The 17,335-nt window shown below is 41.9% G+C and overlaps 1 protein-coding gene across 3 annotated transcripts in view; it reads right to left on the bottom strand.

The window, feature by feature from the left end:
* The window catches only part of LOC109875844 (DNA repair protein XRCC4), a 69,493-nt gene that overhangs the window by 12,646 nt on the left and 39,512 nt on the right, over nt 1-17,335 (bottom strand). For all 3 annotated transcript variants that reach the window (XM_020468270.2, XM_031817687.1, XM_031817686.1), the window contains exon 4: nt 16,562-16,722. In XM_020468270.2, the coding sequence (XP_020323859.1) occupies nt 16,562-16,722 (161 nt within the window). The remainder of the gene's footprint in view (nt 1-16,561; nt 16,723-17,335) is intronic.

Raw genomic sequence — 17,335 nt, 5'->3', positions numbered from 1 at the left:
CAGCCAACAAGATGAGTAGGCCTAACAAACAGCAAAAGCACTAGCCTATGTCAATCTACTATTCCCCATGGTACAAAAGTTGAACCATTCTATTCTGTGCAAGGAATAAATATTCCAAACATAGTCCGTGACAGTTGTGGGATACGATAGATCCCAAATGAATACAATCACTAGCATCAACAAACCTTTATTATGCAATGTGGCTGACACAACAGATCAGAATGTTTAGCTTAAAATGTTGATAAACAATAAGGCTATTTCTTCACATTATAAGTGCAGCAATGTGCACATAGCAGTAGGCTATACGTGCAAATGTTCCAGTAGCGGAAAAACACCATTATCTAAAGAGACCGCAAATGCAATTATGCATGTAAAGCTTTTATTATAAAGGTGCATTTGTATGGTGAAAATGTTCTTCTACAAAGTTGAAACTCGTGTGCTACTTATGTATGGCAGTTAGGCTCTACACTTGCAGATGAATGTGCTTAATTTTAAGAAGTTATTTGGCCTATATAGGCCTATGGGCTAGGCTACATGAGGTGTGCAACTATGATTCAAAAAAGTCTCAAAAAAAGGCATTGTCCAATAATCCAGAGGGCGCGATCAGAGAATTCATGCAATCCGCCTTGAAACTTTCTACAGAGACTGTAAACAAGGTGGCTTTCCACCAAGTACGTAGACTTGGAGCTAGGAATGACAAGACCAAGGGTTCCTCGACCGATCATCATCAAATTTTAACACTACCAACAAAAGGAGTTGATCAAAAGCAGGGGAAGGGAGTTTAAAGGGACCAAATTCGGTCTCAATGACAAATTTCCAAGGGAGATAAACAAATGTCACAAGAACCTGTATCCAGTACAGAGGCAACAAAGGGAGAAGGGTAAGCGTGCCGTTCTCATTGTGGACAAACTCTTTATAGATGGACAGCTATTCCGAGATAGCTCCATAACACCATAGCTGTACTAAATTCTACAGGGATTTCAGGTTACGAAAAGAGAAAGTATGGGACTGTAAAAATATCTGAACACTATGAAGTGGATATGAACACACATGTACTCAATGACATGCTCGCTTATACATACGGACTTATACTTACACATACACACTAGATCTAACTCTCTTCTCTCACTCTCTCTTTCTCTCTTCTCTCTCCCTCTATTGTCATGAACTGTTTTATAATTGAATATGTTTCTTGTTCGTCTATCTTTTTTATGTCTTTGTCTACATGTTTATATATGTTTACAACAAGAAAGGGGAAGATATCAAAATAGAGGCATTGGGGAATAATAACATATTGCATGGCATACATTTGTACTGTAGTGAAGCCGTCTCTATAGTAATGCAAGGTCTCTTTCATGATCATGTGAAACGTCAATTGCGGGGATGTGTTTTTCAATGCTGTTAAAGATAATTATGATGCAACTATGATGGTGATACGATATGGATTACAATTATCATTGTGAATATTAAGGCTATACGCACTAGATGTTACACATATAAACACTCAACCATGCAAATTGCCGGAGTTATTATTGATTTGGACAGCACACATTATAGTCTTACTGTTAGATGTCGTACACACTCTCACTACAGCATATCACATCCAATATCATACACATCAACCTACTCAGATTTACAACACACATATCTTGTCTGAATTTTCTAACATTGCTGGCATTGGCTCACAGGCAAACAGGCAAGGGAATAAAACAAATAATGCTGAAACGTATTTCTTGAATTCTAAATATCAGACATTTGAAAGCTCTAATTGTGGCAATCATAATACCTCTGATGGAAGTAACTTTACAAGCACTAATTATGGTCAATTTAGACTGAGAATATAGTATCTAGTTATGGTAATGGGTGAAATAAATATTGCCAGTTAAAATTGTAAAGGTTTAGCAGATTATAAAAAAAGAAGATCAGTCTTTACGTGGCTAAAAGAAACGGTAAAGGAAATCACAAATGTTATGGACACATTAGAAATAGTGGATATTTGGAGACTAAAAAACCCAGACCTAGTGAGATAAACATGGAGGAGACTTAATCAAGCTAGTCGATTTGACTACTTTCTTGTCATTTTCTCTCTTGCGTCAAAGGTTAAAAAAGTTCTAATAGGAGAAAGAATGCGATCGGATCATCATCTAATTGGCCTTCACATAACTCTTATAGAATTTCCACGTGGACGGGGATATTGGAAATGTAATCCAAGTTTACTGGAGGCCAACTTTATTTTTAACTAAGACAAAACATCCACAGCATGATGGTAAATCCAGGGAGTTCTTTCAGAACAGGGCAGAATGCTTCATGAAACATTGCTGCGACAGTGGCAAAGTAAGTCAGCATTGTAGTCATTTTATAACAGGTGATGATAAGCAGAAATAAGGGAGTACTAACTTACTCTCATAGTAGTTTATATGAGATCCTCTTTCAAACAATCCGTTGGCCTCGTACACAGCCAATAGCTAACATTCGCCAAAGCAAACAAGCTACTGATAGTGCAACCGTAGTAACAGTACAGAAGATTAAAAATGATCAGGCCTACTGTACATATTACTGTAGAAATGATGGTTGAAAACTAGTATAGGTTGGAACTGTTACTGTTAAAATACAATAATTGTTATTCTTAACTGGAATAAACTCATTGACGAAAGATGCTTTTTGAGGCAAACACACTCACACAGTTCTGGGTTGCTCATCTACAGCAGGAAGCGGTCTCCTGCCTGACTGAGAAAGCAGTGGATGTTCTGGTCCAGTTTGGCACAGCATACAGTTGAAGTCGGAAGTTTACATACACTCTGGTTGGAGTCATTAAAACTCCTTATTCAACCACTCCACAAACCACACTGAAAATATTGAACAAATATAACAACAAATATTATGGCTGAACTCTAATGTGCTGGTTGATAAAATACCTGTATTTATGGCAAAGATGTTTGAAATTTGTATTTTGTTCTTAAATGATATTGTAAATTGGAATGGTGGAGTTGGTGGAGTTATGTCCTTCATGGAGGAATTCATCAGAATTGTACAGGAAGGTCTGCTCAATCCAAGAGTACAGCCAATTGATTACAGCATTACCCCAAAAATGGAAGAGGCAGGTGACAGTGGGAAGAGGTATGGAACTGGTTTGTCTGCCCAATATAAAGGATCAAAACTGGTATAAAATAGTATAAATAGGAAAGTATACCAGTTTCATTTGAGGACCAGGATGTTGACAACATTGCCATATAGATTGCAAAATAGTCGGGAAGAGATTTTTGATACATCGATTCCAGAGTACAGGGTTTACGAGCTGATATATAAAACAACGCAACATTCAAGACTATGTGCTTTTCAGCTAAAAGTGTAATATAGAATTATTGCCACCAACAAAATGTTGAATATTTGGGGCATAAAATCATTGAAGCTCTGCAGATTTTGTTGTCAGGATACAGAATCAATAGAGCATTTATTTTGGTATTGCCCTCAGGTAGCCGGTTTCTGGTCTCAGGTTCAGGAATGGCTGAAAATACATAGCATTGATCTAGCAGGTGTTAATGCGAGTGTAGCAAAATGCTTGTGCTTCTAGTTCCGACTATGCAGTAAAATCTAACAACTAATCTAACAAATTAACAACAACTACCTTATACACACACAAATACACACAAATGTAAAGGGATAAATAAGAATATGTACATATAAATATATGGATGAGCGATGGCGTGCGGCATAGGCAAGATGCAGTAGATGGTGTAGAATACAGTATATACATATGAGATGAGTAATGTAGCATATGTAAACATTTTTAAAGTGCCGATATTTAAAGTGACTAGTGATATCTCTATATAAAATGTATTAAAGTGGCGTTATTTAAAGTGGCTAGTGATACCTTTATTAAATTTGTTTATTTAAGTGGCCAGAGACTTGAGTCTGTATGTTGGCAGCAGCTTCTCAATGTTAGTGATGGCTGTTTAACAGTCTGATGGCCTTGAGATAAAAGCTGTTTTTCAGTCTCTCGGTCCTAACTTTGACCCACCGGTACTCACCTCACCTTCTGGATAATAGAGGGGTGAACAGGCAGTGGCTAGGGTGGTTGTTGTCCTTGATTATCTTTTTGGCCTTCCTGTGACATCGAGTGGTGTAGTCGTCCTGGAGGGTATTTAGTTTGCCCCTGTTGGGCAGACCACACCACCATCTGGAGAGCCTTGCGGTTGAGGGCGGTGCAATTGCCTTACCAGGCGGTGATACAGCCTGACAGGATGCTCTCGATTGTGCATCTGTAAAGGTTTGTGAGTGTTTTAGATGACAAGCCAAGAGGCGCTGTTGCGCCTTCTTCACCACGCTGTCTGTGTGGGTGGACCATTTCAGTTTGTCCGTGATGTGTATGCCGAGGAACTTAAAACCTTCCACCTGCTCCACTACTGTCCCGTCAATGTGGATGGGGAGGGTGCCCCTTCTGCTGTTTCCTGAAGTCCACGATCATCTCCTTTGTTTTGTTGACATTGAGTGAGAGGTTATTTTCCTGACATCACACTCCAGGCCCTCACCTCCTCCCTGTAGGCTGTCTCGTCGTTGTTGGTAATCAGGCCTACCACTGTAGTGTCGTCTGCAATCTTGATGATTGAGTTGGAAGCGTGCATGGCCACGAAGTCATGGGTGACCAGGGAGTGCAGGACAGGGCTGAGAACGCACCCTTGTGGGGTCACAGTGTTGAGGATCAGTGGGGTGGAAATGTTGTTCCCTACATTCACCACCTGGGGGCGGTCAGTCAGAAAGTCCAGGACACAGTTGCACAGTGCAGGGTTGAGACCCAGGGTCTTGAGTTTGATGACGAGTTTGGAGGGTACTATGGTGTTAAATGCTGAGCTGTAGTCAATGCACAGCTGATATGGCCATGGATATGGAGGTGATATTGTCCATGACTAGTCTCTCAAAGCACTTCATAATGACAGACGTGAGTGCAATGGGGCGATAGTCATTTAGTTCAGTTACCTTAGCTTTCTTGGGGACAGGGGACAGGTCATTTTGAAGCATGTAAGGACAAGACTGGGATAGGGATTGGTTGAATATGTCCGTAAACACACCAGCCAACTGGTCTGCGCATGCACTGAGGAAGCGGCTAGGGATGCCGTCTGGGCCGGCAGCCTTGCGACGGTTAACACGTTTAAGTGTTTTATTCATGTTGGCCACGGTGAAGGAGAGCCTACAGGTTTTAGTAGCGTGCCATGTCAGTGGCACTGTATTGTCCTCAAAGCGAGCAAAGATGTCGGTGTCAGCAAAGGGCTGGTTTTCTTTTTGTAATCTGTGATTGACTATAGACCCTGCAGCATACGCCTCGTGTTTGAGCCGTTGAATTGAATTGCGACTACTTTGAACTACTTTGTCTCTATACTGACGCTTTGCTTGTTTGATTGCCTTGCGGAGGGAATAGCTGCACTGTTTGTTTTCAGTTGTGTTTCCGGTCGCCTTGCCATGAGTAAAAGCGGTGGTTAGCGCTTTCAGTTTCGCATGAACGCTGCAATCAGTCCATGGTTTTTGGTTAGGGAAGGTTTATATGGTCACAGAGGGAACGACATCTCCGATGCACTTCCTAATAAACTCGCTCACCGAGTCAGCGTATAACAGAACTGATGTTGCAGGCAAAAGCCTGAGAAAAATCCAATCCGGAAGTGTCTCATGTTTTGAAAGCGCTGCGTTCCAATGCGTCCCTATTGAGCAGTGAATGGGCTATCAACCAGATTACTCTTTCTCCGTATTCCCGAAGGTGTCTACAGCATTGTGAAGTAGTTTTACGCATTTATGTTGAAGAATACACGTAAGCGGCTACATTGCGCAAGTGGTCAACAGATGCTCTCAGAGAGATTCTCACGTAAAATACAGAGGTAGCCATTACTCCAATCGGTCCTACTGAAAAACGAATTGTCCCGATGGATATACTATCGAATAGATATTTGAAAAACACCTTGAGGATTGATTATAAACAACGTTTGCCATGTTTCTGTCGATATTATGGAGCTAATTTTGAATATTTTTTGGCGTTTTCGTGACTGCAATTTCCAGGCGACTTCTCAGCCAAACGTGAAGAACAAACGGAGCTATTTCGCCTACAAAAATAACATTTTTGGAAAAAAGGAACATTTGCTATCTAACTGGGAGTCTCGTGAGTGAAAACATCTGAAGCTCATCAAAGGTAAATTATTTAATTTGATTGCTTTTCTGATTTCCGTGACCAAGTTACCCGCTGCTAGCTGGACAAAATGCTATGCTAGGCTATCGATAAACTTACACAAATGCTTGTCTAGCTTTGGCTGTAAAGCATATTTTGAAAATCAGAGATAACAGGGTGATAAGGCTAAGCTGTGTCTCAATATATTTAATTAGTGATTTTCATGAATAGGAATATTTTCTAGGAATATTTATGTCCGTTGCGTTATGCTAATTAGTGTCAGGCGATGATTACGCTCCCTCATGCTGGATGGGGAGTCATCAAATCTGTCGTTCTGCCCCTGAACAGGCAGTTAACCCACTGTTCCTAGGCCGTCAATGAAAATAAGAATGTTCTTAACTGACTTGCCTAGTAAAATAAAGGTAAAATAAATAAAAATATCCCAGTCCACGTGTTCAAAGCAATCTTGAAGTGTGGAATCCGATTGGTCAGACCAGCATTGTATGGACCTGAGCACGGGTCTTTCCTGTTTTAGTTTCTGTCTATAGGCTGGGAGCAACAAAATGGGGGGGATTGTGGGAGGGTTCTCGGATGGTTGAGGGACAGCTATTGGGGATCTTGGAGGGTTCAGGTCCCCATGTTTTTGGCCTGGTGGGAGATCTGTTGATGTGCCTTTGGGCAGGGAATTGACCCTGGATATTTCGGTGTGTCGCTCTGAATGGGAGTCTGTTGGATGACTGGTGTGGTGTAGTTGTTGAGTGGCTTCACTGCAAGTATATTGTATGTTTTGGATATTTAAAAAAAATAAGGTAAAAAAATAAATTTAATAAATAAAGGCATTGTTTCTTGCCTTATGCTGGACATCATTCACAAGTGATAATATTTAATGATAGACTAATATTGTCACCCATCACTAAATACTAAATAATATATGTGTGACATTTGTTTTGAATTTGAATGGACCATTATCAGTAACCTGTCTCGAAACAGAGGCAGCGTGAAAAAATACATGCACTTAAAAAGTGAATGGAGGGCACTTTTCCCGTGGTTCATTTTCATGACAGCCAGGTAGGCTATACTCCTGTTGTAAAGATAAGCAATGTGTGTTAATATTAGAAAAATATAGCAGGCCAAGCCTATAGAAAGCTGATGGGATCCTCCTCTTTTTAATATTGGCCATCACTCTTGCAATTGCATAGCCTACAGAATGTTGCGCAACATGAGCTCAATGGGCTCTCATGAAGTGTTTGAATAGATTTTCGATTACATTTGCATTGAAATCAGAGTAATTAGAGGGACAATAGAGTGCCCAGTACCAGGCAGTTAGCAAGTTTGGTTGGCTACTAATGACCATCAGTAGCATCAGAGCTTGGAGAAGCCCAATCACCATGACTAAAAGGTCAGGTGGAATTTGACTGCCTTCATAACTCACAACTCGTGATCTCAACTTACAGTCTTGTTTTCGAGTTGCTGTGCATTTTGTTGCCAACCTATTTTGCTACCTGTCAACTTTACGGTTTTTACTTTTAATTACCGTTTATATATATATATATATATATATATATATATTTTTTTTTTCCCTCAACTTTTTCACTCCGGACGCTTTATCTGGACACGATTCGTCAGGACCTCCAACAGCCGAAGCTAAGTAGTAACATTAACATGATGCCTTCTAATTGCAGTCGCTGTACTCGCCTTACGGCGAGGATAGCTGTGCTGCAAGCCCAGCTTCAGACGCAATCGTTAGGCAAGGGTAATTTCAGTGTAGGAAAGGATGAAACAGCGTCTGTGCCACCAGTAAGTACAGATAGAAGTATAAATCCCCTGGCACAGTCCCCGCAGCCGGACAACTTTCTCACGGTTTCTGGAAGGAAATGCTGTAGGAACGCTCAACCGGTGTCGCTCATTCAGCCGACAGAAACTTTCAACCGGTTTTCCCCATTAAGCAGCGAGTCGGAGTCAGAGGCCGAGTCTTCTCTGGTCTCTACTCCTCTCGTTACGGGGTCTGAGACGCCGAAGCTTCCCACCATTAGCTCTGACAAATTGAAAACTCTAGTCATTGGCGACTCCATTACCCGCAGTATTAGACTTAAAACGAATCATCCAGCGATCATACACTGTTTACCGGGGGGCAGGGCTACCGACGTTAAGGCTAATCTGAAGATGGTGCTGGCTAAAGCTAAAACTGGCGAGTGTAGAGAGTATAGAGATATTGTTATCCACGTCGGCACCAACGATGTTAGGATGAAACAGTCAGAGATCACCAAGCGCAACATAGCTTCTGCGTGTAAATCAGCTAGAAAGATGTGTCGGCATCGAGTAATTGTCTCTGGCCCCCTCCCAGTTAGGGGGAGTGATGAGCTCTACAGCAGAGTCTCACAACTCAATCGCTGGTTGAAAACTGTTTTCTGCCCCTCCCAAAAGATAGAATTTGTAGATAATTGGCCCTCTTTCTGGGACTCACCCACAAACAGGACCAAGCCTGACCTGCTGAGGAGTGACGGACTCCATCCTAGCTTGAGGGGTGCTCTCATCTTATCTACCAACATAGACAGGGCTCTAACTCCTCTAGCTCCACAATGAAATAGGGTGCAGGCCAGGCAGCAGGCTGTTAGCCAGCCTGCCAGCATAGCGGAGTCTGCCACTAGCATAGTCAGTGTAGTCAGCTCAGCTATCACCATTGAGACCGTGTCTGTGCCTCGACCTGGGTTGGGCAAAACTAAACATGGCGGTGTTCGCCTTAGCAATCTCACTAGGATAAAGACCACCTCCATTCCTGTCAGTATTGAAAGAGATCATGATACCTCACATCTCAAAATAGGGCTACTTAATGTTAGATCCCTTACTTCAAAGGCAATTATAGTCAATGAACTAATCACTGATCATAATCTTGACTGAAACATGGCTTAAGCCTGATGAATTTACTGTGTTAAATGAGGCCTCACCTCCTGGCTACACTAGTGACCATATCCCCCGTGCATCCCGCAACGGCGGAGGTGTTGCTAACCATTACAATAGCAAATTTAAATTGACCAAAAAAAAAAGACGTTTTCGTCTTTTGAGCTTCTAGTCATGAAATCTATGCAGCCTACTCAATCACTTTTTATAGCTACTGTTTACAGGCCTCCTGGGCCATATACAGCGTTCCTCACTGAATTCCCTGAATTCCTATCGGACCTTGTAGTCATAGCAGATAATATTCTAATCTTTGGTGACTTTAATATTCACATGGAAAAGTCCACAGACCCACTCCAAAAGGCTTTCGGAGACATCATCGACTCAGTGGGTTTTGTCCAACAGGTCTCTGGACCCAGTCACTGTCACAGTCATACGCTGGACCTAGTTTTGTCCCATGGAATAAATGTTGTGGATCTTAATGTTTTTCCTCATAATCCTGGACTATCAGACCACCATTTTATTACGTTTGCAATTGCAACAAATAATCTGCTCAGACCCCAACCAAGGAACATCAAAAGTCGTGCTATAAATTCACAGACTACACAAAGATTCCTTGATGTCCTTCCAGATTCCCTCTGTCTACCCAAGGATGCCAGAGGACAAAAATCAGTTAACCACCTAACTGAGGAACTCAATTTAACCTTGCGCAATACCCTAGATGCAGTTGCACCCCTAAAAACTAAAAACATTTCTCATAAGAAACTAGCTCCCTGGTACACAGAAAATACCCGAGCTCTGAAGCAAGCTTCCAGAAAATTGGAACGGAAATGGCGCCACACCAAACTGGAAGTCTTCCGACTAGCTTGGAAAGACAGTACCGAAGAGCCCTTACTGCTGCTCGATCATCCTATTTTTCTAACTTAATTGAGGAAAATAAGAACAATCCGAAATTCCTTTTTGATACTGTCGCAAAGCTAACTAAAAAGCAGCATTCCCCAAGAGAGGATGACTTTCACTTTAGCAGTGATAAATTCATGAACTTCTTTGAGGAAAAGATTATGATTATTAGAAAGCAAATTACGGACTCCTCTTTAAATCTGCGTATTCCTTCAAAGCTCAGTTGTCCTGAGTCTGCACAACTCTCCCAGGACCTAGGATCAAGAGAGACGCTCAAGTGTTTTAGTAATATATCTCTTGACACAATGATGAAAATAATCATGGCCTCTAAACCTTCAAGCTGCATACTGGACCCTATTCCAACTAAACTACTGAAAGAGCTGCTTCCTGTGCTTGGCCCTCCTATGTTGAACATAATAAACGGCTCTCTATCCACCGGATGTGTACCAAACTCACTAAAAGTGGCAGTAATAAAGCCTCTCTTGAAAAAGCCAAACCTTGATCCAGAAAATATAAAAAACTATCGGCCTATATCGAATCTTCCATTCCTCTCAAAATTTTTTGAAAAGGCTGTTGCGCAGCAACTTACTGCCTTCCTGAAGACAAACAATGTATACAAAATGCTTCAGTCTGGTTTTAGACCCCATCATAGCACTGAGACGGCACTTGTGAAGGTGGTAAATTACATTTTAATGGCATCGGACCGAGGCTCTGCATCTGTCCTCGTGCTCCTAGACCTTAGTGCTGCTTTTGATACCATCGATCACCACATTCTTTTGGAGAGATTGGAAACCCAAATTGGTCTACACGGACAAGTTCTGGCCTGGTTTAGATCTTATCTGTCGGAAAGATATCAGTTTGTCTCTGTGAATGGTTTGTCCTCTGACAAATCAACGGTAAATTTCGGTGTTCCTCAAGGTTCCATTTTAGGACCACTATTGTTTTCACTATATATTTTACCTCTTGGGGATGTTATTCGAAAACATAATGTTAACTTTCACTGCTATGCGGATGACACGCAGCTGTACATTTCAATGAAACATGGTGAAGCCCCAAAATTGCCCTTGCTAGAAGCATGTGTTTCAGACATAAGGAAGTGGATGGCTGCAAACTTTCTACTTTTAAACTCGGACAAAACAGAGATGCTTGTTCTAGGTCCCAAGAAACAAAGAGATCTTCTGTTGAATCTGACAATTAATCTTAATGGTTGTACAGTCGTCTCAAATAAAACTGTGAAGGACCTCGGCCTTACTCTGGACCCTGATCTCTCTTTTGAAGAACATATCAAGACCATTTCAAGGACAGCTTTTTTCCATCTACGTAACATTGCAAAAATCTGAAACTTTCTGTCCAAAAATGATGCAGAAAAATGTATCCATGCTTTTGTCACTTCTAGGTTAGACTACTGCAATGCTCTACTTTCCGGCTACCCGGATAAAGCACTAAATAAACTTCAGTTGGTGCTAAATACGGCTGCTAGAATCCTGACTAGAACCAAAAAATTTGATCATATTACTCCAGTGCTAGCCTCTCTACACTGGCTTCCTGTCAAAGCAAGGCCTGATTTCAAGGTTTTACTGCTAACCTACAAAGCATTACATGGGCTTGCTCCTACCTATCTCTCTGATTTGGTCCTGCCGTACATACCTACACGTACGCTGCGGTCACAAGACGCAGGCCTCCTAATTGTCCCTAGAATTTCTAAGCAAACAGCTGGAGACAGGGCTTTCTCCTATAGAGCTCCATTTTTATGGAACGGTCTGCCTACCCATGTCAGAGATGCAAACTCGGTCTCAACCTTTAAGTCTTTACTGAAGACTCATCTCTTCAGTGGGTCATATGATTGAGTGTAGTCTGGCCCAGGAGTGGGAAGGTGAACGGAAAGGCTCTGGAGAAACGAACCGCCCTTGCTGTCTCTGCCTGGCCGGTTCCCCTCTTTCCACTGGGATTCTCTGCCTTTAACCCTATTACAGGGGCTGAGTCACTGGCTTACTGGGGCCCTCTCATGCCGTCCCTGGAAGGGGTGCGTCACCTGAGTGGGTTGATTCACTGATGTGGTCATCCTGTCTGGGTTGGCGCCCCCCCTTGGGTTGTGCCATGGCGGAGATCTTTGTGGGCTATACTCGGCCCTGTCTCAGGATGGTAAGTTGGTGGTTGAAGATATCCCTCTAGTGGTGTGGTGGCTGTGCTTTGGCAAAGTGGGTGGGGTTATATCCTTCCTGTTTGGCCCTGTACGGGGGTGTCCTCGGATGGGTCCACAGTGTCTCCTGACCCCTCCTGTCTCAGCCTCCAGTATTTATGCTGCAGTAGTTTATGTGTCAGGGGGCTAGGGTCAGTTTGTTATATCTGGAGTACTTCTCCTGTCCTATTCGGTGTCCTATGTGAATCTAAGTGTGCGTTCTCTAATTCTCTCCTTCTCTCTCTCGGAGGACCTGAGCCCTAGGACCATGCCCCAGGATTACCTGACATGATGACTCCTTGCTGTCCCCAGTCCACCTGGCCGTGCTGCTGCTCCAGTTTCAACTGTTCTGCCTTCTTATTATTCGAACATGCTGATCATTTATGAACATTTGAACATCTTGGCCATGTTCTGTTTTAATCTCCACCCGGCACAGCCAGAAGAGGACTGGCCACCCCACATAGCCTGGTTCCTCTCTAGGTTTCTTCCTAGGTTTTGGCCTTTCTAGGGAGTTTTTCCTAGCCACCGTGCTTCTACACCTGCATTGCTTGCTGTTTGGGGTTTTAGGCTGGGCTTCTGTACAGCACTTTGAGATATCAGCTGATGTACGAAGGGCTATATAAATAAATGTGATTTGATTTGATTTGATCTCCGGTGTGGTGGTAATATGGTCACCGCAACAGCCTTACCCAGGGAGATGAACTAGTTTTTGGGGACATAAATGCCATAACTGGACAAGACCCTGACACTCTCAACACAAATCAAATCAAATCAAATGTATTTATATAGCCCTTCGTACATCAGCTGATATCTCAAAGTGCTGTACAGAAACCCAGCCTAAAACCCCAAACAGCAAGCAATGCAGGTGTAGAAGCACGGTGGCTAGGAAAGACTCCCTAGAAAGGGGGACAATCACCTACCTGGAGGTGAGAGCATCCCCTCCCAAATATGCCCCCCTAGACAACTAAGTCAAAACAACCAACACATTTTTTTATTAGTCACATACACAGCGTTGCAGATGTAATTGCAGGGTACAATGAAATGTTTAAGTTCTGAGCACCAACATTGCAGGTCAAAAATAGAAGTGAATGAAACAACAATAACCAGGGTAGAATGTCCTCGAGGGAATGTCTATTGGGGGAGCAGCAGAGGGGGAAGTGAGAAGTAAATTAAACAATAAAAATAATAATAAATACATATTTATAACTGTAACAATGATAAATGTCCATTTGGGGGTGGGGGCAGGGTAAATTACATCTCAAGGATGATCAATGGAAATTGGATGCACCTGAGCTCAATTTGGAGTGACATAGCAAAGGGGTGTGAATACTTATGTAAAATAGTTATTTCTGTATTCAATACCTTCGTAAAAATATCAAAAAACATGCTGTTGTCTCATTCTCATTAGGGCTATTGTGTGTAATCCACTCAGTAACATAACAAAATGTGGAATAAGTCAAGGGATATGAATACTTTCTGAAGGCACTGTTTGTGGTCTGTCGTACGATATTTACTGTAGGTAAGAAACTAATTTGACATTTGCTCAGGAAATTGTTTTCACTGAGGAAATGTTGGAGTCTGCTATTGATGAAACTGCAGAGGATTTTTCCAAGCTTACTGTTGATGCAGATTCCACGGTAGTTATTGTGGTCAAATTTAGCTCTACTTTTGTGAATTTGGATGATCAGACCTTGCTTCCAAATACTGGGGAAGATGCCAGTCCGTTGAAGACTAAGAATAGCCCATTTGATTTTGTGGTCTGTATATTTTATTATTTAGTTTAGTATACCATCAACACCACAGGCCTTTTTGGGTTGGAGGGTCTGTATTTTGTCCTGTAGCTCATCCAATGTAATTGGAGAATCCAGCTGGTTCTGGTAGTCTTTAAATATCTTATTCTAAGTTTGGCAAATGATCACATACTGTATATGTGTTTGTGCCTGGTTCTTTGTTATATGGTCAAAAAGGTTGGAGAAGTGGTTTATTGCAAAAATGTCTAAAAACATGTTCTCACTTTGCCATTATGGTGTATTGGGTGTAGATGAGTGAAAAAAAAGCTGTAACACAACACAATGTGCAATAAGTCAAGGGGTATGAATAGTTTCTGAAGGCACTGGCACTGCCGTGGGGTGAGACAAGGATGCTCCTTGAGCCCAACCCTCTTCAATATATATGTATATATATATGTATATATATGTATATATATATGTATGTATATATATATAAATGAATTGGCGAGGGCACTAGAACAGTCTGCAGCACCCGGCCTCAACTTACTAGACTCTGAAGTCAAATGTTTACTGTTTGCAGATGATTTGCTTCTGTCCCCAACCAAGGAGGGCCTACAGCAGGGATCATCAACAAGATTCAGCCGAGGGAGGGGTCATTTTGTTCTTGAGCAGATGGAACGTTATTACAAATAATTTGTAGACTAACATTTGAACACAAGAATCCCAAACAGATATATTTGACTAAAACATAATAATTTCAAACCTTGCTTACATTTGTATACGATCACTCTTTTATGTGCGGCAATACTTAAATTAAATCACTTGGAGCTGATTTGCTGGTGTTTTTACAGTATTTTATGTCCAATATTTGTATTTTTTTTAAGTTAGTTTTGCTCATACAACTTGGAGGGACAAATTCGATCCATGGGCCGCCGGTTGGGGAACTCTGGCATCACCTAGATCTTCTGCACAGATTCTGTCAGACTTGGGCCCTGACAGTAAATCTCACTAAGACAAAAATAAAGGTGTTCCAAAAAATGTCCAGTTGCCAGGACAATTCTATCTAGACACCTTTGCCCTAGAGCACACAAAGAATTATACCTACCTACCTTATACCGGCCTAAACATAAACACCATAGGTAACTTCCACAAGGCTGTGAACAATCTAAGAGACAAGGAAAGAAGTGCTTTTCATGCCATCAAAAGGAACATAAAACTCAACATCCCAATTAGGATCTGACAAAAAATACTTCAATCAGTTATAGTACCCATTGCTCTCTATGGTTCTGAGGTCTGTGGAGCACTCACCAATCAAGAATTCACAACATGGGAAAATGATCCTTCATGTACAATGCAAAACATCAAACAATGCATGCACAGAGCAGAATTAGGACTGTACCCGCTAAATATTAAAATCCATAAATAACTGTTAAATTCTACAACCACAAAGCCCCCACCTACAGAGATGAACCTAGAGAAGAGTCCCCTCAGCCAGCTGGTTCTGGGGCTCTGTTCAGAAACACAAACAGACCCCACAGAACCCCAGGACAGCAACACAATTAGACCCCCCCCCCCCCCTAAAAAATATATAAAAAATAACCATTTGACACACTGGAAAGAATCAAACAAAAAACTGAGCAAACTGGAATAGTATCTGGCCCTAAACAGAGAATACACAGTAGCAGAATACTTGACCACTGTGACTGACCCAAAATTAAGTAAATCCTTGACTATGTAGACTCTGTGAGAGAGAGAGCCAGGTATGCCTATGTGCCCACTGCCCAAATAAATGAGGTGGAAACCAGCTACACTTCCTTACCTATTGCCAAAGTTATGACCATTTCACAGACACATATTTCCCACAGATTACACAGATCCACAAAGAATGTGAAAACAAATCAAACATTGATAAACCCCCATATCTGTTAGGATAAATACCGCAATGTGCAGTCATAGCAGTGAGATTTGTGACCCATCGCCATGAAAACAGGGCAACCAGTGGAGCACAAACAACATTGTAAATAGAACCAATATTTATCTGTGTACTTATCTTCCCCTACTATTCGTACTACAACTATGTGCACAATGTTAAAAACAGTGTACAAAGCTGATAATAATACATTTGAAATATATTTATCCCTTTGAAACCTTTATGAGTGCAATGTTAACTGTATATTTTTGTATGTTTTTTATGTGCTTTTTTGTTTCTTCTCACTTTTGTTAATGGTTTATTTGGTTTATTGCTTTAAAGCCACTTTGAATTGAGAGAGAGAACTTTGGGTGGGTGTTATTGGGATGATGATGTGCCCCACCCTGGCCAGACATGAGCCACTCTACTGTCTGGCTTTTTCAGCTACTCAAGGGATCAGGGAGGAAATAAAATAAAGAAATAAAGAGGAAAAACTAAAAAAAGAAGAAATGAATTAATTAATTGAAGTCAATTCCCAGAAATCCCCAATAGTCTTTGTGGCCTGGACGTGGGTAACTCTCTCCTCTCAGTTGGGCGGCTAGTGATGATGTTATTGAGTGATGATGTCATTGTTGAGTCTCTGGGGAAAGAGGGCTAGGGAGTAGACCTAAGACGAGGAGCACGGGCACAACAACCCACAGATAAGTGGACTACATCGTAAAAGTGGAAAGTTACTTCCTTTTTTCGTGCCCTCAATCTAAACATACCCGTGCACGCGTGTACACATACACAGTCCTTACTCTGCAAGGAGGTGCTGCCGCTCCTGCCGGAGTGTCTGATTCTTCTCCTGCAGCCGTCTGTTCTCTGTCTCCAGGTCAGCGCTGTGCTCCAGAGTGTGGGCTATCATCTCCCTGTTGAGATCCACAGGGGCAGGGTGCAGCTCCACTGCACCCATGTTCACCTACACATAGAGAGATGGTTGGGAAAGTAGAGGGAGAGAGAGAAACAGACAGAAATAAAGAGGGGAACAAGATTAAGTGAAGTTCTCTTCTTGAGTGTGTGCCTGTGTGTTTATGCAAAGTGTATAAGGTGTGTGGTGTGTGTGAGGAAACAATATCAGTGTGGGATTCACTACTATCGCTTTAGAACCCACTACACAACAAGCACCCAGCTCTCTACCCACCCAAACAGGCATTCAGCAGCAAGGAAGCAGCCTCTCAGCACAAGGTATAACAGTCAACTTAATTAATCGGTCCAGACACATCTAGCTACAGTACTGTACCTCCTAGGGGCTCTTGACTGACGTGTCATTATGGGGCGTCCCACAATCGTCATTCTCTGTTTTTATACACTAATAACACAGGAATGTCTGTACATGCACACAGTGAACATCCATTGATCTGAGCGCATAGACAGAGAGCTGTCAAATATAGGGGGCCTTTCAAAAAGGATAAGAAAATAAGTCATCAAATGGTGCCAAGGTGAGGTCATCAAACAGAGACAGGGTGGAAGTTGGTTTACTGCATTTCCCTCTCTTTCTGTAACATGTTGAACATGTTGAACACACTTCTAAG

Source organism: Oncorhynchus kisutch, linkage group LG3 (assembly GCF_002021735.2).
Source record: "Oncorhynchus kisutch isolate 150728-3 linkage group LG3, Okis_V2, whole genome shotgun sequence".
Taxonomy (NCBI): domain Eukaryota; kingdom Metazoa; phylum Chordata; class Actinopteri; order Salmoniformes; family Salmonidae; genus Oncorhynchus; species Oncorhynchus kisutch.
This window is presented reverse-complemented; position numbering and strand designations above follow the sequence as displayed.